Source organism: Mustela nivalis, assembly GCF_964662115.1.
Source record: "Mustela nivalis genome assembly, chromosome: 5".
In the NCBI taxonomy this organism is placed as follows: Eukaryota; Metazoa; Chordata; class Mammalia; order Carnivora; family Mustelidae; genus Mustela; species Mustela nivalis.
Genome location: NC_139024.1, coordinates 26002986 through 26030252, shown reverse-complemented (window position 1 = coordinate 26030252; position 27267 = coordinate 26002986). Strand labels below are relative to the sequence as shown.

At 41.2% G+C, this 27267-nt stretch overlaps 1 protein-coding gene across 1 annotated transcript in view; it reads right to left on the bottom strand.

Moving 5' to 3' along the window:
* PREP (prolyl endopeptidase) overlaps positions 1 to 27267 on the bottom strand; it is a 112215-nt gene that overhangs the window by 61011 nt on the left and 23937 nt on the right. The window contains exons 4-7 of the mRNA XM_082730540.1: positions 26520 to 26650; positions 23864 to 24073; positions 18504 to 18625; positions 1515 to 1620 (exon numbers count right to left, since the gene is read on the bottom strand). Coding sequence (XP_082586666.1) covers positions 1515 to 1620; positions 18504 to 18625; positions 23864 to 24073; positions 26520 to 26650 — 569 coding nt within the window. The remainder of the gene's footprint in view (positions 1 to 1514; positions 1621 to 18503; positions 18626 to 23863; positions 24074 to 26519; positions 26651 to 27267) is intronic.

Below are 27267 nucleotides of genomic sequence, written 5' to 3'. Positions count from 1 at the left end.
GAGGTCTGGAAGACAACAGGCTTTCCTTGAGTTCTGCCAGCTCTTCTGTAAGTTTCACTCAGTTATTACTATTATTAAAGCGGACACAGCAATACGAGTTCAGTATACTGGTCTATGGAAGAAATTCTCCTCCTTGTACTTAAAGGAAATTAAGCAATTTGTGTTTTTTGATTTGTTAACTTGCATCATTTAATAACAAGTCTAGCTAATAATTTAAATATATAATGAGAAAGTAATAAAAAGAAAATGAAACTGGCACTCTCTAGAGGAAGAATGACGGAACTGGAATTTATAATAAAGTGGAAAAAAGTGAAGTTCTTTCCACTATCTCAGACTCACAAAGGAATACTGTGTGGGTAACAGCAGAGTAACAGCTGTCCCTGTTTTTTCCAGATCCCATTCTTCAGAGGTTCAGTTCCGTGTCGACTAGACTGGAAACTCAAGCGAACAATTCTTAGGTGCTGGTTTTGCTCCTGTCAAAGAACGTAACAACTGGTGTGGTTCTTGCAACTTCCTTTTGAAATCAAAATGGGTATATCTTTTTTTTTTTTTTTTAAACAGAAAAAACCCTACAAGTATCTTTATTAAATGGATATATATGTCACACCTGAATCAATCTGCTGACTTCATCCTTCTGCATCTGGGAATGGCGCTCTACAGTATCTAAGAATGTTGGGAGAAGTTTAAAAATGATGCAATGCCCGATCAAAAAAAAAAGATGTATATTTTCTTATCATAATGTAACACAGTGAAGTAATTTAATAATTTAAAATGCACTCAAATTATATAGTTTGAAAATCTGCATCACATTCTCTAAAATATATTTATTTTAACCAGAACAGTGTAATTAGTTTCCTGTCCTTATCCGAGTGCCAGCCTATCTGTGCAGTTTTGGGGTCTGGGTATTCTTAGCACAGTAAATTGTGCAGCTGGAAAGCTTTAGCACTCGATAATGCTGCTGCTATGACCTAGAGGCTCAAAGAGAGCAACATTTAAAATGAGCCACTGCCACAATCTGTAGCTGGCTGGTCCTATGCTTACTCTCATGATGTATAAGGCTCCCAGAAAGCAAAATCAGGCTGTTACTGTGCATGTGGCTCAGTGCTAGGAAACCATCTTATAATTACCTGTTAACCTGACTAATTCTCACGGGTCTCTTCCTTTTGCCTGTGACACTTTGCACCATTACATCTAGACAATTACAGTGCTTTACAGACCAAAGAGCTAGATTCTCTTTAACTGCAATAATCTTCATCTGCAATAATCAACAGACACGTCCACATTCATATGCAAAGTATATAGTTAACCTCAATTTATGGAGAAAATGCTAAAGCCAACAAAGAGCTTCATTCAATTTTTCCTCATTTTATGCAACAATACTGAAAGAAAAAATATGAACTGAGGGTTCATACGGCTGAATGGAAGGAGGTTTCTTGGGAAATCAATTAAAAGATCAAAATAATTGCTTCTTAATGGAGCTTTATGGACTATTGCCTGTTTGAAAGATAACTTACCACTGATGCCATTGGATTCCTGCTGTAGGTCACAGTACCAGAGTCGGTTTACTGGATCACATCCCTCCCTTATTGATAATAAGACATAGCGACCATCGTCAGACAACTAGGAAGGAAATAAAAACAGGGCAGGGGGCTGATTAGAAAATCTCTTTTGTGAAACCACTGTTAACTAAAAAATAAAGGTTAACCTCAAATGTCATATGGTTACCCCAAATTTATGACTGGCAAAGAAAGTCAGAAAAAAGATAAACATCAATTTTAATTTATTTTTCTCTTGCATCACAATTTGAAAAAAAAAAAGCATAGTGAAATACTTAAATGGAAAATATCAACAGATATAACTGCATGTCGTGACTCAATGTGATTTTTATTTAAATTTATAGTCTAGGCTTTAACTGAGAATACATGCAATCTGCCATTCTAAATATCAATATCCCTGACCCTGAAATTTCATCATGGGTCACATATTTTAATACTTTTGCAAATGAGTAAGAATTAGCAAAACAGGCAGGACACAATAAAGTTCATCAGTGGTGCAACTTGGTGACGTGATGCGGTTTCTACTGAGCAGATCCTTGGGTATCTTTAGTTGCCTCTACAACACGATGTCAAAGACCAAAAGCCTGTGCTTCTGTGGATTTCCTTGGTAGTATTAAACAGGAGAATCTCAGGTAGCAAAAACAATCTTGGTAGACTAATATGACAAACAATATATTATAATTTTGAGTTTCCAAAATGAAATAGAAGTGGTTTCAAACTCTATATAAATGCACACACATATCCTTTTGGAATTAACCTTTTTTAATTCAATGTAATTTAAAAAATCAATCCATGTCAACATACGTATATTTAATTTCATTTTTTAATTGCTATGCAGTATTCAGATCTAAAAATATGCCAAAATTAATTGATCCTTTTTCCCCACGAATAAATGTTTTATTTTTATTTTCTTCCTATTACAAGTAACACGTCACAAAAATTCTGAACATGTTAATCTGCGGCCTTATCTGTATTTCCAGGTCTATAAAGAGAAATGAAATTTTTCAGTGGCAGGATATGCACATATTCAACCTTGTGAGGTGGTGCCAAATTATTTTCCGAAATAGTCATACCAAGTTACATCTGACGTGTCACAGTGAATGACAGTTCCTGTTTTTCCACATCCTACTACAATGGCTAACTTTACCTAGCAACTTGGCTAGACCGCAGTACCCAGATATTTGGCCAAACATTATTCTAGATGTTTCTGTGAAGATGTTTTTTGGATGACACTGACATTTAAATTGGTGGATTCTTAAAAGGTGATTACCCTCCATAATGTGAGTACGCCTCATACAACCAGCCCAGAGCGTTAACAGAAAAGCAGTGACCATCCCAGGCAAGGAGGAGTTCTGCCAGCAGACCACCCTTAGACTCAAACTGAAACTCTGGATTTCCAGCCTGCCGATGTACCTTTAAGACCTTTAAGACTTTGGACTTGTAAAGCCTTCACGATTATGTTAGCCAGCTCTATTTATTTATTTATTTTTAAAGGTTTTATTTATTTATTTGACAGACAGAGATCACAAGTAGGCAGAGAGGCAGGCAGAGAGAGGAGGAAGCAGGCTCCCCGCCGAGCAGAGAGCCTGATGCCGGGCTCAATCCAAGGACCCTGGGATCACGACCTGAGCCGAAGGCAGAGGCTTTAACCCACTGAGCCACCCCGGCGCCCCTAGCCAACTCTTCAAAAATAAATCTCTCTATATATACATACACATAACCTGTTGGTTCTGTTTGTCTTCAGAAGCCTCACACACTTACCAACAAGTGTTACTCTTTAATATGTTCATTCCATAAATATTTGCTAAGCAGCCATTATGTGCAAGACATTTAAAGATACATTAGTGAACAGATCAGGAAAAAAATGTTCTAATGGAGGAGACACATATGGAATTATGTAGCATATTATAAAATGATGAATGCCATGGAGAACATGAACAGGTGTAGGTAAGGGAGGGGCAGGATGTGGGGCCTGGGGAGGGGAAGAACTGTACTTTTAAATATGGCAGTCGAAAAGGAAAATGCTTTCTTTCCATTGTCTCCTACCTTGCATTGTTTCAGGTGAGAAGTCATTTCCAACCGTTTTCTCACCATGTTTCCTCACTATGTGCTTGCTGCTTTTAAGATTTTTTTATCATCATCTTAGGTTTTATACAAATTAATTAATGGGCTTTGCTGTAGGACCCTGCTTGAGATTTGTCGAGCATTTTGGAACCATGGCTTTGTCTATTTTCTCAAATTCATAACACTTTTGACCTTTTCCCCCTCCTATGTATTTTCACATTCCCCCTCACCCCTACTGTAGGACTTCAAATACGCAATGTTAGATCACTTAGCATTGTTCCACAGATGAGGCTGTGTTCATTTTTGGTTTTGTTCTGTCTCTTTTTGGTTTATTTTCAATTGTCCTGTTTCCAAATGCACTGATATTTTTGTAGTATCCAAATTGCTATTAAACCCACGCAGAGACTTTTTCATTTTGGATGGCTTATTTTCACATCTAGAAAAATGTTTGGCTCATTTTTATATTATTTCTTTGTTCATTATATTAACATTTTCTCAAATCCTTTAAAAATTATTTTATAATAGCTTTAAAAAAGTCCCTGTCTGCTAGTTCTACTACCTGTCATTTCTGAGTCTGTTTCACTGGCTACTATTTTTCCTGGCTATAAGTCACATTTTTCTGTTGCTTTATACATCTTGCAACTTTTAAAAATTGGATTCTACACATTTTGAATGTTGTCTAGATTTTCTGACTTGTTTGTTTTGTCTTCCTTTAAAAAGTTTTGAGGCACTTAATTTGTTAGTAGATCAGCTTGATCCAATGGATCAGCTGATCCATTGATCAGCTTGTTTTCAAGCTTTGGTGGGGAACATCTACAGCCCCACTGCAAAGGTGGGCCTTTCTGGGGTTGCTGGTGAAGACCCTGGTGTTCACAAGGTCTTTCCATTTTGGTCAGAAAGTGGCAGCTTCTGACTTGTTAACCCTCTGGTAGTTGTTGGCTTACAGCTCCCTGGTAGTAGTTAGCCTGAATCACGAAGTCTCATGCTATGCATGTACTACTTAAAGGTCAGCAAGGACACAAAAGGAGACCAAGGCAGAATTCTGGGACTCTTCGTGGTAGTTCCCTGCCTGCAAATTCCAGTGGCTTCAGTCTTCCTGAATTCATTAGATACTAAGGCAGGGAAACCGCAATATTCTGTGGGCTCCTCCGTCCTTGTGCCAGATTCCAGAAAATATCTCCAGAAAGGCGGAAAGATGGGGCCGTCACAGGACTTGCTGCTCTTACAGATGATGGTCCAGCAATGCCTGCTGACTACATCTGCAAAGGACTGCTTGATCTCGAGTGGTTTCCTCGCTGTTGATAGCAGGAGGGCTGCTCTAGGACCAATTACACTGCCAAGGCCAGAGGCAAATTCCTGTCATTATGTTTTCATTCTTTTAACTAATTTTTAATTTTTATTAGATAATTATATCTTTAAGAGTATATTATTGTGCACGCTTGAAATACACAGATATAAGAATTAAGGACATAATTAATATGGAACTAATTTCAAAGACGATACCCATGATTCATAAAAAATGTAACAATGACATATTTCCTTCCATTTCATTACCCAGTAAGGTATTTTTACTGTTTCTGTTCCACCGAAACGTCTATGAACTACCTGCAGCCTTTGGGTCAAGCTTCTTCTATGTAGAGGTGAAACTGTCCAACATTCACTCTAACTTGCTGCACTGCTCTCATCAAGCCCACATGCACTGATTCCTTCCACCAGGGCAATGTGATGGCCCCGAGCTAAAGGTCACCTAGAAGAGAGTGTCTGAGCATGGACTACTTCAGATTTTACTGCCTACCAGCAGCAAGTGCTTAGATTTGCAGGATTTGCAGATTTCCAGCTCTCCAAATGAAAATACCCATTCACTCTCTGTCGACAGGTTCATTTTGGGAGACCACCTGCTGCTAGCCAATCAGATTCTTCTGCATTTATAAATCAATCATAATGCCTACACCTGTCTAAAATACCCAGCATTTTTAAACACTCGGCAGTGCACAGGATGTTGTAAGATGAGCATCTCCTTCTCAGAAAAAACTGTTCTAAAGAACAGAGATAATCTGTACTTGAGAAACAGCAGTGGGATTCCAAGTAAGTTATAGTTTTACCAAAAATTCTAGAAAATCCCGTTTAATTTGGCTGCTCTTTCCTAGTGACATTTTTCTGTGTTCAGAAGCACTTTCCCATCACAAACACGAAACGCATTTCGCTGTATGGGTCTTTGCCACAAACCACACATAACATTGAATGCCTCCAGTGCATTCTCTTCCATCTTTTGCCAGGCTCCTCACAGTCTTTCCAGAGATCATCAGTTTTGGGAAAACCTCATATAAATTTCTGATTTCCATTAATCCTTTTCTCCATTCTCATTCTCACTATATTTCCAATTTACCCATCATCATTTTAAGTGGGTCTCGTGCAAATAACGTTAGACTTGACTGAATTTAAAAAAAATCTGACCTAAGTATCTATATTCCATTTCCATTAATTGTTATTGCCGATATACTGGCTTCCACGTTTTTAACTTCAAGTATTCTATTCACTTTGCTCTCCTCTTCTTTCCTGTTGGTATTGCATTAATAAAAATTTCTTTATGAACACTGTCCCTTCTTTGACTGCTTTGGTGGTTATGTATATCCTATTTCTAAGCTTTTATGTTTTCCTTAAGGTTTTCATATACAAAGTTAATAAACTCATGTCCAGAATTTTAGTTTCACCTTATATTTAACTGATCCTTTGTGAATATTGTCAAGCAATCTTATGATCATAACTTTATCAAATGTAATGAAAAGTAGCCTCATTAATACTTCATAGTTTTGTTTTCTTATCCTTTAAATGAAGATGGAATTTTTATGGCTTAGTGATTAAAGTTATGATATATCGATCATAAATGATGGTTAATTCAGTTGCAGTGACCCAGCTGATGGAAAGACAGGGCAGTAAAACTCACTGCAAGAACACACCAAACCTTTGATGACAGGTGTTGCGAGCACATCTAATGAGTTTTTCTCAGCATTTCTGGCTAGATTAAGTATTGTAGCTGTTTATTTTTAATTGAAGGTAGAAAGCCCCAAGGTACATTACTGTTGGGATGCCAATTCAGTCTGTCTTTTTCACTATAGCTCTCTTCATCACAACCCAGTCACAGTCCATAGTCACCAGGCAAATTTGCTAAACTGGAAACAATTCTCAATTTTCAGATGCTCAAAATCTCAGATTTTGAAATCATTTTTAAGTGTCACTGCTATCCCCAAATACATAGGTTAGAAATACACCTTCTTCCACTAAAATCGTAATAATGTATATTTATTAGCCTTAGCTTCACATTCAGACTATTTAAAGGCAATTTTAAAAATGAATTTTGGAAATCACTGGGAGGAGGAAAGAAAAATACTATTAACTTAGAGGACACTTGCATCTCAACAGAAAAAAAAGGGACTTTTCTAGGATGCCTGGGTGGCTCAGTCGGTTAAGCATCTGCCTCTGATGCAGGTCATGATCCCAGGGTCCTGGGATAAAGCCCCAAATCGGGCTCCCTATTCAGTGGGGAGCCTGCTTCTCCCTCTGCCTGCTGTTCCCCCTATTTGTGCTCTCCTTCTGACAAATAAATGAATAAATGAAATCTTTAAAAAAATAAGTGACTCTTCTGAAATCCAGATAAAAAGAAAACAGATAAAACACTGAGCCAAGGGCCCCATCAGGCCTTCACAAAACACTATAAATTCCTGTTCACAAAATATTATTGTTTTTTCTTTAAATAATATGATATCAACTAGAATAACTGTGTTCTCTGGAAGCAATTAATCTGATTCAAGAGCACAGACTTGTTGCAACATGGGAGTAATACTAATCTGACCAATTATAAAAGATGTAATTCTTAAATCTTTGCTTTTCACAGCTTTCTTCTACTTTAAGTCTATATTGTTTAAACAAATTTTCCTTAAGTCAAATGATCTTATTTCATGAAAATCACATTTTATGTAATTAAGTATTAATTAACAAAAAATTTCTAGGAATTACTATAAACCAAATATTTACATTTGTGGATATTAAATCCAGTAACTCTACTCCAAATACCACCAACAGGGATGAAAGCTATCACTTTTTTTTTAAAGATTTTATTTATTAATTTGAGAGAACACAAGAGAGAGAACATGAGGGTGGAAGCAGAGGGAGAGGGAGAAGCAGGCTCCCCGCTGAGCAGGGAGCCCAATGTGGGGCTCCACCCCAGGACCCTGTGATCAAGACCTGAGCAGACGCTTAATGATTGAGCCACCCAGGCGCCCCTTAAAGCTATCATTCTTTATTTACTCATAAATAACCATTCTTTACTATTCAGCTTTTCATTATCCATAACCAGGCAAACCTCAGTGGAGAAAAACAAATGAAAAGTCACCCCAGTCACGGCCCCCTCGCTTCTGGGGTGGGGAGGGGGAGCTGGAGACAACTATGGTTACCATAGTGGCTGGTTTTAACAGGACATGATTTAACTTATGCCATCAAACACAGCTGGCCACTATTCAGGGAATCTGAGCTAAGGCCATTTATTCCACCAGCGTTTACCAGGAGTCGGCCACTGCTGAACCAGGTTCTGAAACACACAGATCAATAGGACAGGGTCTTTTTTTTTTCCTGGACAGACAGAGATCACAAGCAGGCAGAGAGGCAGGCAGAGAGAGAGGAGGAAGCAGGCTCCCTGCTGAGCAGATTCTAGGACCCTGGGATCATGACCTGAGCTGAAGGCAATGGCTTTAACCCACTGAGCCACCCAGGACAGGGTCTGGAGGAGCTCATGCTCAGATGCAAGTAAGAGAGGGACACACACATGCACACAGAGTAGTAACGGCAAGAAGTGCGAAGTATGAAGGGGGTGCAGAGAAGGGCAGCTAACAGGGAGCGGAGGTGGAGGAAGGGTGAGCGCTGAGAAGGCTCCGGGGGAGGGTCCTTACGTGATTTTAAAAGGGAAGTAGAATTTCTTTCAAAACAGTTGCTTGAATTCTGCCTCCTTACAACTGCTACGGTGGTACAGCTATCTGGTCCCCAGAACTGTGCTGACATATACTGGAGCTGCATATGTTCACTCCCAAGGGCACGGACTGCCAATGGACAGCAGCACGTGCAGGGGAGGCTGCAGATGGCTACGCGCCGGGAGCAGCCAGTGCTGGGGTCCTCAGGTTGTCCTCAGGTTGGAGAGGACCGCCTCTCCCAAGGTCACAGATCCTTCTGGGTTCTTCCCCCATGTAATGACTGATGAACTCAAGGATATAAAGCCCCAGTCAGGAAAATGCTGAAGGTGAACGCAGCTCAAGAGCTCCCTGGAGGACTGGCCGAGGTCGTCCTAATGACTGCATTACAGCTCACCTCCTTTCTCTCTGCCCTCGCCCCCCAGCACAGGCTTTGAAAGCACGTCCATTCAACTTCCGGTCCGCGTGCCAAGGAACCTGACCTGTAACAGCATGCAAGGCCATCACAACATCTCGTACACAGGCAGTGTGTAACCTAGCAGAGCCCACAACCACTCAGCCTCCTGGGCAGGCCCAACAAACAATGCACTTCTCCCAGGGCATCAGCTAGAAATGAAACCAGAGTCAGCATGTGCAGAACGAGATTTCAACCCGACTGCTGATAAGGTGCTTACGTAAAAGAATGTGGCTCAGGACTATGAGTCGGCTGGGAATTCTCAGCCTGACCTATTCAGTTTTCAAGGCCTGACTGAGGAAAATTCCCCCAAAGGGAGGCTGGACGAGTGTGGAAAGAAGTGCTCCCCTCTAATCTTTTGCTTTCTCGGCTTGGCGTGTTTTGTGCTACTGGAGAAAACTGCTGTTAAGTGTTGGCTTCTGTTTTGAAGAGGGGACCCAGTAATGGCTGTCACATTCATTGACACTTATCAAATGGCATAAGGTGTGGGATTATCAGACTTCATACTTTCATTAAAGAAGCCACATTAATTACCAAGAAGTTTTACTTGTGTGTATTGTGGCACTAGGCTACACTGAGGTAATAATATAAGGAAACCCTTGACAGACATCATTCATGCTGTAAGATGGAGTATGTATTTCGTTCTGTATTCTGTTAGGCTCACATATGCTGCTTCAACAAACACAAAATTCACATGAATCAGCACATTCAGGATATAACCTCTACAAATCCAGGAGTCATAACACCATAGAATTTTTAAAAGATAAACAGCAACTGGAATATACCTGAGGGGAATCTAGTCCCAAGTAATGTTTTTATCAAATGTCTTCAGTTAATGCCTCACGCAGGTGTGACAGTGACCCATTCAGACCTGGGTCTGGATCATAGCTGCTCCATATTTACAAGATGTATCAGCTTTACCAACCATTCTTTGTGGTTTTTTTAAAGTTTTTATTTATTTATTTGACAGAGACACAGTAGGCAGAGAGGCAGGCAGAGAGACAGGAAGGGAAGCAGGCTCCCCACTGAGCAGAGAAGCCCAACTCTGGGCTCCAGCCCTGAGATCATGACCTGATGAAGGCAGAGGATTTAACCCACTGAGCCACCCAGGTGCCCCCATGCTTTTTTTTAAATGAATTTACAGAAATGAGTGTGAAATACAATAAGACAATACTAGCAGTTTTTCTGGAAAATGGGATCTTTATAGTTTATTTTAAACGGGGCATCTGGGTGGCTCAGTGGGTTAAACACTATGCCTTCAGCTTGGTTCATGGTCTCAGGGTCCTGGGATCAAGCCCTGCATCACAATCTCTGCTCAGTGGGAAGCCTGCTTCCTCCTCTCTCTGCCTGACTCTCTGCCTACACTGTCAAACAAATAAAACCAAAAAACCACAATAAACCTATGTTATTATTATTACTAGCACATAAAAATTTTAAATTCACTGAATTTGGCTATTCTCAGTCTCCATACTATACAATAAGAACAGCTGGGCCTTCTAAATGACTTGAATCAACTAACTTTTCTTTACGCATCTCATGTTAAGAGAAAATGAACAAAGATCACTAAATGTTGTAAACTCCCAATCATTTGTCTACAAGGTATTTTTTTTTCTTCTTTAAGATTTTACTTATTTATTGGAGAGACAGAGAGAAACAGAGTGAGAGACAGTGGGGTAAAGGGCAGAGGGAGAAGCACACTCCCTGCTAAGCAGGGAGCCCAATGTGGGGACTCGATCCCAGAACCCTGGGATCATTACTCCAACCGAAGGCAGACGCTTAACTGAGGGACTGTTAAGCCTCTGAGCCACCCAGGCACCCCTACAAAGGTGTTTTTCAAAACAACAAAGACACATAGCTAATATTTATGTGTGTGTGTGTATAATATGTGGACTTGTATCAAACATATTTTCTTTTTTAAAAAAAGATTTCATTTATTTGACAGAGAGAGAGAGAGAGAAGGCGGCTCCTTGCTGAGCAGGGAACCCAACACAGGGCTGGATCCCAGGACCCTGGGATCGTGACCTGAGCCAAAGGCAGAGGCTTAACCAATAGAGCTACTCAGGTGTCCCAAACACATTATCATTTTCAAAGAACTCATTAGCTATTTTATGCAAGAGGTACTGAACTCCCGCCATGTGGTCTTGTGTTAACCAAACCTGTACAGACATGAAATTCTTTGGTATATATAATTTCCACTTAGAATCTAACAAGAAGTGAAGTTTGTTTGTTTTTTTCCCCCCCATAATTTGAATCTACACACACTTTTTCAAATTGAGGAAAGTATTCCTTTTAAATATTAGGACAAAAGAATTGTGTATATATATATATATATATTTTTTTTTAAAAAATATCCTAAAAAGCAGTGAGGTTTAAAATGGTCTGGAACATTAACAAAAGAAATAAAATGGATTTTAATAGCTTTGGGAGTTAATCATGTGCCTCTCAGAGCAGGAAACTTTATGTTTTATTTTATAGTCTCTTTTGGATTCCTTTCACAATAGTAGTGAATCCTAACATTATCTCTTTAATATTAAGTATGTTTCCAGAACTTAGCTGAGGACAACTTTTAAAGGTCAAACTAATCATTACAATGATGGTGCCTCGCTTAGGCGACTCACGATGTATGTGCACAACTACAGGAGAGCTGAGGTACCCCAGGACAGGGGCAGTCACAGGCTCCTGTGACCCGGATTAACACAAACATCCCAACAGGGAGTCAGTCATTCAGTCAGAGCACTTTCCCAGCACACTGTGGTCCCACAGCAATGCGGGAGAACAGAAACCAACCCAAAGCCCGTATGAGGTGTTCCTCAGTATGCCAGAAACAGATCTGACAGAAAATTTTAGGGGGTTAAAAAAAAAAAAAAAAAAAACCCACAACCCGCACTCAAACTAAAATGAGTAACTAGGTCTTGACCTGACAGAGCTGCCACTGCTGGTCGCCGGCAGAGCAGCTGGGTTGTTTGAGAATCCACTGTTTGTTTTCTTTTCTCCCTCACTGACCAAGGGGGTGAGGTAAGAAGCTACTGATCTGCAAATCCAACCCTCTAGCCCCAAACCCATCTCTCCCCCAGCAGGCGCTGTCCCTGCTGCTGGCTTGAACTCTCAGCCGGGTCTGGGGCGGCTTCTGGCCTTCCCGTCCCCACGAAGCGCTGGATGTTCCTGCGCTAATCAGCACGACGGATGTTATCATGCCCCGCGGTGCTGGGGAGAGAGAGGACACGAGCGATGAGTCCGGTTGGGGATCCACCCGAGACGGACAGAAAGACAGCCGCTCAGCCGCCCCGGCGGCGCGCGCAGGGGACCGGGGTCTGGGAGCCGCGGCGGGGCGCGAGGCTCTCACTGCGCGAGGAGAGGAGGCTCACCAGCGAGGCTCACCAGCGAGGCAAGCTGCACGCGCCGGCTCCGCCCCCAAAGCTCGGGTCAGGAGGACAAAGTGTCTTTAAAACGGCAGACGAACGGAACTTGATGGACATTGTGCCATGCGCCCCTAAACCCGTCAGCAGTACTGTGAAATGTTCATAAACCGAAGAGCCGACTACAACAAGAACAGCTTCCAAAGGGCCGAGCGCGCCCATCTGTGCTCCCGAGGATCGCAAGACCCTCACACCTAGGGGACACCAAGCCTATGGCTTCCTGGGCCCCCGGGGAAGAGATGCGCGAAGTGCGCTGACCACGAAGAGGGCTGCCGAGCAAGGGCTCTGCTCAAGCCGAGCTGTGCAGTGAGTGAGGGGCAGGTGAGGCGGAATTCCCTGAGGGACACCGAGACACCCAGGCCGCCTATGTTCTGGAAGGCAAAGCTGGGTGCACACCAGGCCTCGAGGGTCTTCACATGCACGAACCTCACACTAACGTTCACTGTGTCCACAGAGGCCAGCACTAGGCAGTGATTTCACACGTTAACATATACATCTAATATACAAACCTCTGCACAAATACACACATACTTGAATGTCTAGGGACCACAAGTGAACACACAACGGAGATATGTGATAAACATGAAGATTAGGATTACCTTTGTGAAAAAGAAGCCCTCTTTTCAAGAATGAGTTACGACAGAATTCGGTTCTCAATACAGAACTCAGCTAGACAGTCACAGAGACGCTGGGCATTTTCTCCGTAATCCTTTCTAAACGTACTTGACACATTTTCAGAATCTTCATTCTAGAGCACCCTCTGCTGGGAAAAGTGCCTCAAAATACTTGATTTCCCTGTTTCTAGCCCCCCCGCACACCCCAAATGCTCTGAGAATCACTTTAAAATAAAGGGAATTTTTTTTTAATCCAGTAGAATCTTCAAAAACATGACAATTTCTATTCTCCCACAATCCTGCCTTCTAGGTAAAACCTTCTGGTCTATATTAAATAATTGACACCACTGTCCCTCTAAGCCAAATGCTAGATGGGTTTCACATTACCCCAGGGCCATGAGGGAGCTGCAGGGCCCAAGGGAGGAGGCTCTCGGCCAGCAGGTGAGGAGAGTGACGCTGACCAGCACACACCCTTCTGGGACGGAGCAAACCATGGAGGTTGCTTCCCTCAGAACAAGAGATACCAGGAAGGTAGCCTCCCTCCAGCCATCTTGAAAGGTCCCTGCAGAAAAAGGATGGACGGGCGCTACAGAGGGGACCATGCTGGGAGCAGCAGCCTTGGGAGGCAACACAAGCGTGAGCCAGAGCATTTACTATCCACCGCAGAGAAGAGCAAACAGGTTCCCAGAATGGAGGGGCTCTCCCTACGCAAGGATGTCTCCCTACATCAAGGAGCCTGCACCAAGACACCGGGCATGACTGCAAGCGGACAGTAGCAACCAAACACCGACAAACAGCTCCGGAGCAGCAAGAATCCCGTTCGCCTCCTCCAACTCCTCCTCCCTGCAGGGCCGCTGCAGAACCAGCCCACGATGAGTAACAGAGGGGAGAGAACTGGAGACTGTCATTGCTCAGAATGGCCTCACCTGTGAAGCGTCAATTCCAGAGTCCCCATCTAATCATCCTCCCGAGTCTCCTCCTGCCCCTTCGCGTCCCCTCCTCCTGTTCCCCAACCCCCGTCTGCAAGCAACCAGTGATCTGTACTGTGCCTTCATAGACTAGTCTGCATTTTCCAGTGTTCTATAAATATAACCAAACATTCTGTACTCCTGCGTTCTCCTTTCTTCTAGCTTTCATTGAGCGTAAGTATTTTGAGATTCATTCCTGTTGCTGAATATATCAACAGTCTGTTCCTTTCTACTGCTGAGTAGTATTCTACTGTAGGGATGTACCAGTTAGTTCATTCATGCGCTTGATAGTGGATAACTGGGCTGTGCTACTGTGAGGCTATCTTGAATAAAGTCTTCGCATGGGAAAAAAAACAAAACAAAAACCCCAAGCAGGGGGTCGAGTAGTCCCTATTTCCCGTCCAGTCCCTCTTGTGCTCACCAAATATGAGCTGGGCAGAGGGAAGCAGCATGTGATCTCCTGTAATAGTTCTAATACCCAAAAACGTCCAGAAGCTGTGGGTTCTGCTACATGGTATCAGTCATCCTGGGGGCAGATGCTGTCAAGGGCAATGATGGCAAAACTAAAGCTTCTTCCTGGTTCTATGTGGTGGACTGCTCCAGGCAGGAAGACCTCTCTGTGCAAGAAGGCAGAGGAGACCTCTGTGAAGGAAAAGGAGTCCTAAGGAGACAGTGTCTAGGATACAAAGGGAAGTCCTCAGTGAACCTGGACGGCAGCAGCCAAAGGGAGGGGTGCGGAGGGTCGCCGGAGAAATCCACGCACATCCACACACTGGCCAGCCACCGTCCCCCGGAAAGGCCCCACTAACCACACGCACAAAGCCCAAGCTGCTCTCACATCTGGCAGCTACCTTCTCACCTAGGAAGCCTGAGTCAGGGTCAGTGAGATATTGTGCTGAATCCTCTAGCCATAGACTTTCAGCCAAAAAAGGCCCAGGGGATATGAAGGAAAGAGGACTGGAGAGAAGGGATGTGTCCGAGGCTGCACCGACAGGACGAGGACACAATCTCGGAGTTTCTGTCACAGTACACCATCACTAGCTCTCCATTCAGACACTGTTGAAGTGTGGAAGGTATTAACAAAACACTGGGTTCAAAATGATGATCCCCAAAGTACTACTTGAAAAATACCACGCATCAGTGTGTGGTTATGAAGCGACCGACCCTGGCACCTGGAGGGGTGACACCTGTTATAACAAGACCACCCAAGCGGGTGCAACACAGCTTCAAGGAAGACCATGTCCAGCCTTGACTTACTAAGCCTGTTGGTTCTTGGAGACTTGCTCTATATATTTCACTATTAAGGCTCTGATCCAATATAAAGTTCCTTGGGACTCACCATATATGTCCCTGAAGTTTTTTAACAACTTTATTACTTCTGTGCAGTACAGATGTATCCTTTCAACAGTCCTCGCTGCTGTTTCTACAAGCCTTCTTTCCTTCTAACCAGAGAGGCAGAGTGCACGGGGTTAGGAAGACACAGGCTGTGGCTCTAACACACTCAGCAGGCAGTTGCAGCCAGGCACGTGCAAGGTAATCTCCAGGGCAGGCATTTTACTTCCTCCATGCAATGGAATGGAATGATCACCTCCTTTTTGAGGCTTTGGTAAAAATTACATCAGATAACTTACATAGAGTGAACACCTTTTTAATGAATGGTAGAAGGATCACATCAACTACTTAAATGTGCTTTTCTTTTCACTTTCCCGGTAGAACTGAATGTAGGTATGTTAAATACATATATATCTCCACTATATTTTTATCTTTTATTTTTTTTGAGAGTGAGTGAGTGAGTGGGGGTAGGAAGGGCAGAGGGAGAGAGAATCTCAAACAGACTCCATGCCCAGCAGAAGCCTGACACGGGGCTCGATATCACAACGACCCTGTGAACATGATCTGAGCCAAAATCAAGAATCAGATGCTTAACGACTGAGCCAGCCAGGTGCCCCTCACTTCAAAACTGGCTGCTCACAACAATGCTAAGGAAGGGACGCCTGGGTGGCTCAGTGGGTTAAAGCCTCTGCCTTCGGCTCAGGTCATGATCCCAGGGTCCTGGGATCGAGCCCCGCATCGGGCTCTCTGCTCAGTGGGGAGCCTGCTTCCTCCTCTCTCTCTGCTTGCCTCTCTGTCTACCTGTGATCTCTGTCAAATAAATAAATAAAATCTTTAAAAAAAAAGAAAAAAAAAAAACAATGCTAAGGAAACACCCCACATATCCATTGACAGATGAATGAAAATGTGGTGCTATCCATAATGGAATATTATTCAACTATAAAAAGGAACGAAATTCTGACACATGCTATGACATGGATGAACCTAGGGACTTTGTGCTAAGTCAAACAGCCAGTCACAAAAGGACGAATACTACATGAGGACAATTATACGTGGCACCTAGAATAGTCCAACCCAGGGAGACAGAAAGGAGAAGGAAGGCTGCCAGGGAATGGGGGAAGCAGGGGAGATGGGGAGTTATTACTTAGGGGACAGTTTCAGTTTTGCAAGATTAAAAAGTTTTGGAGGTGTATGGTTAGTGATGGTTGCATGATGATGTCAGTGTACTTAATGACACTTAACTCTACACTTAAAAATGATTAAACCAGTAATTCTGTTATGTATATTTTACCACAGCTGGAAAGTTAAAAAAAAAAAAAACCTCACTGCTTCAACCAAACATTAAGAGAAATTCAAGCAACTTGAGCTGCATGCATATTCTACTATAAAGCTTGTTTCCTTTTAGTCCAATACACTAAATTATATAAATATTCTGGCATTTATTTTCAATATCCATGTTACTGTATCAACCAAATACATCTACCTTAATTAAAACAGGCCTGCCGTAATGAAATTATTAGCTCTGAAATATAAAAATTTCTCTAGGAAAGTTGGCCTTTGATTTTATGAAGAATCCAGAGGGAATAAAATTGATTATTGAACATATTATTTAAGGTTTTCTGCATCAATACCTTCCCTCCAAAAAGATAAAGAGAAACACATGATCTAACATTAAAACACTGGTAGCTTATTCATCTCCCTAATTGTTTCACTCAGATGAGAGTAAAAATCTATATTATTTTATAAACCAACATCTATTAACCACAGTAACCAGAAGACTTAAATAGGAGGAGAAGCTGAACTAAGAAGGAAAGGGTAGAAACGATCTATAAATAGAGTCAGAGACAGCATAAAAAAACAAATAGGTGAGAAAAATGATAGTAGTAACTACACAAGGATGGCTCATGGGGGAGGCACTTAAGTGAGAAGGAAAAAGCATGAGAAAAGGACAGTTTCAGGTCACAGAACTAAAAATTCACACACTGCATTAAAGTCTGGCAAGTTTTTTCTACTAAGGGTCAGAAAGTAAATATTTTAGCTTTGTGGGCCACGGGGCCTTTTGCAGCGACTCAACCCCGCTATTGCCATCCAAGAGCAACCCCAGACGACACAAAATGAAGGGTGCAGCTGGGTTCCAATAGAGCCTTATTTACTAAAGCTGGCAGCAGGCCAGATGTAGCCTGAAGGCAGGCAGCAGTCCGCCAACCCATTCTAGGGAAACTTATAAATAAATAAATATAAGGACAATCTGGAATAAGGTGTATCAATACACATGAACTAAAACACTATGGGTTCCTATTCTATCTCCTGTGAACCAGACCCATGAGCCCAACTTTGAATATCAAATGTTCCTTTTTCTTTTTTTTTTTTAAACCAAAGTTCTAAGTAAGTGACTCCGGGAGCTTTATAAAGATCTTCTAGTGGATTTCTCATTCCCATTATAAATGGGCCAACAGCCCACCTCTATCAAAACATTCAGAATGCTTTTCTTTAAAAAATACTTCTTACTACCCAGAAATAAACTAGCAAGAGTTAAATTTTTACTCTAAGTCCCTCTAAGTTTTTTCATAGTTGATTCTCAAGATACAGAATAAAATCTGGGCTGGTAACTTTGAAGACTTCCAATACAGTTTGGTTATGGCCAAGACCCCCAAGCAATACCTGAATATCTATTAGATGGGAAAAATCTCAAAATGCACATTTTGATGTAAAAACAAGTGAACAATATGCATGAAGAGAAAAGCTGTGTGAAAAAGGAAAACATATACTCCCTCTCTCCCCAATTTCTCATTTATACAAAGTAAATTTTGGGGAAGGATACTTTCCTCACTTCTGAGACATAAGATTCTGAATTTCAAAATGTTCATGTTTTGCTTTATGTGATTCTGCACTTTTGCCTTTTTTTTTTTTTTTAGCCATAGGCATGTATTACTTTGTATTAAGGTTTTTATGTTGAAGTTGCAGTTAAAAGGTTTATCATCACCTTCATTATTAAGAGTCAATTGGAATACCAATACTTTTAACAAGAGAATATTTGCTCACAGGACTCATCACATCCTTAAAGATCACACAACAAGAACATCCATATACACAATCCATGGGACATTGTGTTTGTGGGGCAGTTTCACAGTAGCTCCATACCTCAGCTCCGCCCATCCACTTAGGCTCATCCGGAAACTCAGCACACAAAATATCTTCCGACTGATCAGTTCCCAACACATGGTAACACAGCTTTTGATGGAGGTTGGTGGATGTCTCCGTACCTGAAGGAGTTAAAAATGTTTACTGAAGTGCAGTTGGCAATTTTAAGAAAAATCTATCCCACCCATATTGCACAATGCTAGAAACATTTAAAAAGTTATTTACCTGGCCATGGGATACAAAGTTAATATGCAAAAGTTAACCGCTTTCTTATATACCAGCAATGAATATGTGGCATTTGAAATTAAAAACATAGTATCATTAAGGATGTGATATATAACATGGTGACCATAGTTAGTTAATGATACTGTATTGCATACTTAAAAGTTGCTAAGAGAGAAAAAGCTAACAGTTCTCATCACAAGAAAAAAAAAAAAAACCATAACAATGTATGGGGATATGATTGAGACTTACACAGTGATCATTTCAAAATATATACAAATATTGAATAATTATGTTATACATCTAAATCTAATATAATGTTCTATGTTAATTATACCTCAATGAAGAAATTTTATTTTATTTATAATGTTATGTTAGTGACCATACAGTACATCCTTAGTTTCTGGTGTAGTGGTCCATGATTCATTGTTTGCGTATAACACGGTGCTTCATGCAATCTGTGCCCTCCTTAATACCCATCACCAGACTCACCCATCCCCACCCCGCTCCCTTTTAAAACTGTTTGTTTCCCAGAGTCCATAGTCTCTCATGGTTTGTCTCCCCCTTCAATTTCCCTCCCTTCATTTTCCCCTTCCTTCTTCTTACGTCCTCCATGCTATTCCTTATGTTCCACAAATAAGTGAAACAATATGATAATTGACCTTCTCTGCTCGACTTATTTCACTTGGCAAAAAAAATTTTTAAAAACCACAATACCATTTACATTAGTACCCCCCAAAATTAAATAGTCAAGTACAAATCTCACAAACTATGTATGACTTATATGAGGAAAAACTACATGGGCACCTGGGTGGTTCAGTGGGTGAAGCCTTGGCCTTCGGCTCAGGTCATGATCTCAGGGTCCTGGGATCAAGCCCCACATTGGGATCTCTGCTCAGCAGGGAGCCTGCTTCCCTCTCTCTTTCTGCCTACCTCTCTACCTACTTGGGATCTCTGTCTGCCAAATAAATAAATAAAATCTTAAAAAAAAAACTGATCAAAGAAATCAAAAAGAACTAAATAAATGGAAAAGCTCCATGTTATGGACAGGAATACTCAATGTTGTCATGTCAGTTCTTCCCCACTTGATCTACAGATGCAATTTAATTCCAATAAAAATCCCAGCAAGCTATTTTGTGGCTATCCGTGAGCTTATCCTAAAGTTTATATGGAAAGAGAAAAAGCCCAGAATGGCCAAGACAATATTGAAGAGAAAGAACAAAGCTGGAGGACTGATACTACCTGACTTCAAGATTTACTGTAAGTAATCAAAACAGTATGATACTGGCAAAAGAACAGACAGGTGAATCAATAAAGCAGAGCAGAGAGCCCTGAAACAGACCCGTGTAAACACAGTCAACTGGTCTTCGAACAAAGGAGCAAAGCCCACCCCAGAGGAGCAAAGTCGGCCTTTTCAACAAATGGTGGTGGGACAACTGGACACCAACATGCAAAAAAATGAACCTAGACACAGACTTTGTACCTTTCAAAAAAACTAACTCAAAATGGATCACAGACCTAAACGTAAATGTGAAACTATAAAATTCCCAAAAGGTAACATATGAGAAAATCTGGATGACCTTAGACCTGGCAATGACTTTTTAGATAAAATGTCAAAGGTACGACACATGAAAGAACCATGTGAAGCTGGACTTCATTAAAATAAAAAAATTCTGCTCTGTGAAAGACACGGTCAAGAGAATAAAACAGTTCACAGACTGGGAGAAAATATCTGCAGAAGACGTATTTGATACAGGACATTCACCCAAAATTTACCAGGAACTTTTTTTTTTTTTTTAAGATTTTATTTATTTATTTGACAGAGATCACAGGTAGGCAGTGATGCAGGCAGTGAGAGAGAGAGAAGCAGGCTCCTTGTTGAGCAGAGAGCCCGATGCAGGGCTCAATCCTAGGATGCCGGGATCATGACCTGAGCTGAAGGCAGAGGCATAACCCACTGAGCCACCCAGGCGGCCCTATAAGGAACTTCTGAAACTCTAACCCTATCAAAAAATGGGCCAAAGATTTTAACAATAACCTCACTAAAGCAGATTTGCAGGTGCACCTGGGCAGCTCAGTGGGCTAAGCATCTAACTCTTGATTTTGGCTCAGGTCATGATCTCAGGGTGATGAGATCCAGCCCTGCATCAGGCTTTGAGTGGCTGAGTGTAGAGCCTGGGGATTCTCTCTCTCCCTCTGCCTCTTCCCTGTGCATGTGTGTGCTTTCTTTAAAAAAAAAAAAAAAAAAAAGATATGCAGATGGCAAAGCAACACATGAAAAGATGGTCCACATCATGTCACAAAGAAATGCAAATTAAAACAATAATATTCCACTACACACCTATTAGAATTGACAAAATCCAGAACAACAGCGACACCAAATGCTGATGAGGATGTGGAGCAACAGAACTCCTATTCATTGCTGGCAGAAATGCAAATTCGTAGTGACTTTGGAAGCAGTTTGTAGTTTCTTACAAAACTAAACATTCTTATAATACAATCCAGCAATCACACTCCTTGGTATTTACCCAAAGTATCTGAAAACTTATGTCCACACAAAAACCTGAACACAGATGTTTATAGTGGCTTTACTGATAACTGTCACATCTTCCACACTACTGGGATACCCTTTAGTAGCTGAATGGATTAAAAAATAGGTGAGAGGATAAATAAACTGGGCTGTATGCAGATGATGGAATCCTATCCGGCACTAGGAAGAAATGGATTATCAAACCATGAAAAGACATGGAGGAAACTTAAATGCCTATCACCAAGTCAAAGCAGCCAGTCTAAAAAGGCTATACAGTGTGTGTTTCCAACTACAGACATTTGGGAAAAGGCACAGCTATGGAGACAGTAGAGAGATCCGTGGTTGTCAGAGGCTAGTGAACAAGGAAGACTGACAGGTGGAAGAGGGCTTGGGGGGGTCAAACTCTGTATGATACTATAACGGAGGAAACATACCATTTTACATTTGTCTAATTTGTGGACTACCCAATACTAAGAGTGAGCTTGAGTGTAAGCTCTGGACTTGGGGGGATTATGACGTGTCAATAGAGGGTCATCGACTGTATCTACTCAGGGGAAGGAGGCTGGTAATAGTGGAGGCTCTGCATGTGTGGGGAAGGGGCTGTACGGGAAATCTGTGCTTTCTGCTCCATTTTGCTGTGAACCTAAAAAGGCTCTCAAAGATGAAGTCTCACTCTCCTTTTTTTTTTTTTTTTAAAGTACTGGTTGGGTATCACCCTGGAAGTAATTCATACATATTTGTTGATTTTGGAAGATGTTTTGAGATTGAACTATTTTTTTCATTACAAAAAGGTACTAAGCTTTCAGGACAATGAAAAAGAAGTTAAGAGAACACCATAATATAAAAGAAAGCTTCTACAGCACTTGGTGATTTTCCATGGGTTTTCCAGGAAGCACATGGTTGGAAAGGCTTAGCCTCATTGGTAAGTCCCTCCACCCCACAACCTGAGGGGCTGCTGAGGTCCTCTGGACAAGAGGGCAGCAAATTACTGCGGGGAGCAGATAGTACCTTTCTGAAATCAATCACTGTAACTAAGCTTTACTGTTTTTGCCACTGAAAGCTGAGCCTAAATAATAATTTTCATGTTTTTCACAAATTAATAACATTGCTCTCTAACAAGAAATGGCCAGGGGAATACATCTTTGGTCTCCTAGAACTCAAAGTAGTCATTTCTAACTCAGCACCACTCTTAACACAGGCAGCTAATTTAGTATAGAGAGCACAGAGGTCTTTCTTTAGCCAACATCCTCAAATAAAAAGCCTACTCTTAAATCAGCCCCTCTTGTAGAATTTAGAAAAAAGTATTGATTTAGCCTAACTAAAAGGTAGCAAAAGCTGAAGATAGCCGAAAGAGATGAAAAGAATTATAGTCTTATTCCCAATTCAACTGGGGGAAGTCAGAAAAGCAAGCTAGCATATCTAAAGACAAGATACATGATAAGGGGACAGCATATGTAGCAGAAAGTACTGGCTCAGCTGTGCTTCTTGCCAGCTCCAGGCCTCCAACAAGTAACTGAGCCACTGAGCCTCTGTACCTCTGTACCTCAGCTCCAAACCTCCCACAAAGGGATTGTAAAACCCATGAGTAAAGACCAACCAAGACAACAGGTCCCTGTGGAGAGATGGGGTAGCATGAAGAAGGTGACTGTTGACAGCTTGCAACAGCGAGGTACAAGGTAGGTGGGCCTTTCTCTCTGGAAAGGTGAGGAGTGAAGGGGGAAAGAGACTGCTTGAACACAGCAGGACCTTTGTGTAGCAGAGAAGAAGAACAAAGGTGTGTCCTGGAAGTTCACAAGGAGAAAGTGTCAAGATAAATCAACCAAATGACTTGTAACTTCTAATCGGAGGAAGAGATGTGATCACTACAGTACGAAAATATATTTATTTTTTATTATTATTTACAATTTATAAATTTATGTTAAATATTTCTATTTTATATTATATTTATATATTATATTATATTATATATAAATGTATAGTTTATAAATTATTTATAATCACCGAACATCATTAAATAAAGCAGTTTCAAGGGAAAAAAAATCTTCTCCATGACCCCTTGGCAGATAAAACATATTTGAAAAGGACTGATTGCAATAATGGCCTAGTTTTTCCTGGTTCCTTGTATCTGTTTCTCTACCCCTTGAACAAGGGCTGGCTCCGTGCCTTGCTTTGGCCAACAGAACAGCACCATGATTTAGGGCCAGCAGCAAGTGCAGGTATCAAAGAGGCTTATGCCTTTCACATCCCAGTGAGTTGCCAGGAAAACCAAGCAAGCTGGCCTGCCGGAGGAGGAGAAACCACAAGGATCAGAGCCAAGCCAAAGGCCAATGGACCCACAGCTGAACACAGACACATGACAGAACTCAGCTAATCTAGAATTACCTGACCAACCCAAGACTCCCAAGCAAAAAAAATTAAAAAATAAAAAATTATTATTCTAAGACACTAGTTTTGGGGTGATCTGTCATACAACAATGCTGATACAACACCCTTTGAAGAAATCTGGTTCTATACCAAACTACTTCTATGTAGGGTTTAGCCTTTCAAGTTATGTAAAGTTACACTTGTATTTCATGAGAAAGGTGTTTCACCTGCCACCTTCACTTACCATCACTTTTTCCATCCTGTTGGGGATAGGAGTTGTAGAACATCCCCTTCCCATCATGGGTCCATGCCATACAGCTGAACTTGACTCTCTCGAGGACATCTGGAAGCTCTTTGGCACCATCAACTTTCATGAACTTGATTGTCACCCAGTCTGAGCCGCTGGCGCTCAGACCGTAGGCAAAATATTCCCCATCTTCACTGAAGGCATAGCCTGTGGGACACAGGACAAATTCTCACACAGTGCCCATGGGGACACAATCCCTAGCTTTGCCTGCTGCCCTCCATGCTGCCTGACATGTTCTCTGCCAGATGTGTGATGGAGGCAGCAAGAAGCCTGTCCTGAGGACCTCTGGGGACTAAGACTGGGTCACACAGGAATTCACTTCAAGAGCTTGGACAAGTGCTCTGGGTCTTAGGTTCTTCGGCTATAAAACGACATATTGGATTGGATTGCTAAGATGCTTCCATCGTTTATATTGCTATAATTCAGTGAGCAGTTCAGTTAAAAGCAGAGCTCATCTGAGACTTTCAGCATATTTTATTTATACCCTAAAGAGGAGGGGAAAAGAATAAGGAAACTGCTTTTACAGTAATGACTGGATTATGACACATACCATGTAACAGAACTAAATGGAAGCCATTAAGTAATTTTTGGAATGGATTCCAAAGTATTTGAAATCACTCTTTATACCCTCATTTTCTGAGCATCGCTGGCACTCAAGGATTAACATTGTCCACACCACCTGACCAGCACAAGCCCAGGTAAAAAAGCCTGAGGGTTGCAGTGAAGGCTCACACGGAGCCTGTATCAAAGCAACCACGAAAAAGAAAGAAAAGCAACACCATCTATGAACTGTTACGGGTGTCTACTTCTTTAAGTCCATGAGAGAATGTTCTAATCACTACGGAATGTGTGTTGAGAAATTTTCTATGTTTATATTTGCTTTTATAAAGCATATATAGAGAGCATTTGGTACCAGACACGGACACTGCAGATTTCCTCTTTTAATATTTGTTAAACTGTACCAAGGGTTGAAAATTATACTCAGAAACCCAACTATTTTCAGAGGCTTCCTACTGTTTTACATGGAATTTCTGTTAGTGGCAAATAAGTTTAAAATTTCACAAGACCTACTTATTAATCCTTTATAATTGCTATGAAGTATTCAAACTCATCTGTATATAAATACAGAGAAGAGTCTAGAAGGCAATGTGGAGCTAATACTTCTCACTCTACATAAATTATTTATATGTAATTAGAAAATTTTCAGGAAAAATTTAAATAAAAATGTTGATTTGTAATGTACAAAAAAATCATATTCTATCAAAAGAACCTGTATGTTTACCCACACTGTAACTTCCCTGTATCATTTTCAGAACACTACAAAACTGAGGCCAGGTCCCATGTCTAATTTTCCCTTTCAGCTATCAGGACCCATCCGTGGCAGGCATTCCGCTAAAGTTATGGAAATGAACTTTTAGAGACCCTCTTATAATGGAAGTTCTTCTGGAGAGTTATAAGAACTTTAATTTTAACAAATATTTGTTTTTAAAATTAAACAATATCCTACACTGGACTTATTACTACACAGAACCATACATTCATTTAGAACCACAAGCTCAACTCATGGAAGAATATTCTTAGTTAGCTGCCTGGCATCTTATTTTCAATACTGATTACTTTCAACACTAATTATATAAAGTATCATTTTTTACATACACAGCCTACTTAGGAGAAAGAGGGGAAGAACCACCAAATGACTGAGTGGCTTTATAAAAGGGTCTTCACAGAGTGATATGAAAACAGGGTCCTTTCATTCCCACCTAATTGATTATAGGACTAGAATGTTCTAATCACTCAACTCCACAGGGCTGAGACTTGGCCTGTGCTTTCTCTACAAAAGAGAAGATGCTATGGGGGAAATGCTGAGCGAACTTCACCAAAATCTAGGATCCTAACAACAGATGATTCTCAGAGTATACAATTATTAAACTATAGAACCAGTGACTCGCCAACTTCCTTCCTTAGAACTAGTGCTAATGGCACAAGCCTAGGGTAATCTTTAGGGCCTGTGGAGGAGGTTATCTCAGGGTGGGGTTATTTAGGAAACACATGGCAACTACAGGCAAAACTTAACTAATTCCAGTTTTAAACTTGCAATCTTCAGGGAACAGGGTATCAAGTTGTCTAATTTCTTACAAGACTGTGGTTTTCTACTTTTAATTCTAAAACAACTAAATTTTAAAACTTTGATCATTTCCTCTCCACCAAGGAAAGAGAGCATGTAAATATTCTTTCCTATTGTACATTCACAGCTGGAACATTCTTCATAGAGCTTAGATTACTTATAGAAGACTTTTTTCCTAAACACAGAGAGGTCTCAGGGATGTTAGAAGCAATGGTGACGATTCTTAAATGTCTCAGAAGCCCCAGAAGCTAATTTGGGCCCAGTGTGAGTTATTCTCCAGTTCTGCTTCATGCCACCAGAACATGTGGCTACTCATGTATTCTAAAGACACTGTGCAAAAATTAGCTTTCCTGATATTGCATGTGCACCTGTTCTCCAATATGGTCCATCCTGTCTGGTTTTTCAGAGGGGACTAGCGGTGAGTGGGGGCCCCAGGACTGCTATGGGCTTAGCCAGGGTAGCACTCACCTCGGAGCGCCACCGTACCATCGTCAGATAGGATGTTGGGGTCGAGGAACACTCTGGCTTCACCTTCTAAGGAATCCTGTACATATAATACTCGTTGGTTCTGCAAACCTGTATTGTAAAAATAGAAATACCTGGGGAACAGAGATGGTCTTTATTGAGCCGTGGAGTTTTCCATCTGTAGGGTACAATCAAAGCACAGAGAAAAGGAAAAACATACAAATGTTCATTTGCAAACAGGCCAAGCCAGACACATGGGGACTAGGATGGAAGGTCCCACCACCTCCCTATAATTAGAGTTTGGGACCTGAATTAAGTATTGGAATACTTTATTGTAATCCTGCATATTAGCTAAATGCGGACAAATCAAGACTGCTTCATTTGTTAGAACTAAAACGGATAATCAAATAAAGCAGTAACTTTTTCTTTTCAATGGAGAAGAAAGCAGATCTTCCAAAATGAAACGCTGGATCCTTCCCTAGACAGGCTGCTCGGGCCGGTGTCAGCAAGCCTGTTCTGTATTGGGCAAGACTGCAAATGTTTTAGGCTTTGTGGGCCATAGAGTCTCTGTTGCTATTATTCAATTCTATAGTTGTACAAAAGCAGCTATGGATGATAGATAAGTGAATGGACATTTCTGTGTGCCATTTCAATTTAACTACCAAAACAAGCAGCAGAAAGGGTTAGGCATGTAGATTGTACCTAGCTGATGTATGTGTGAATGAGAGAGAGAGAGAGAGAGAGAGGAGGG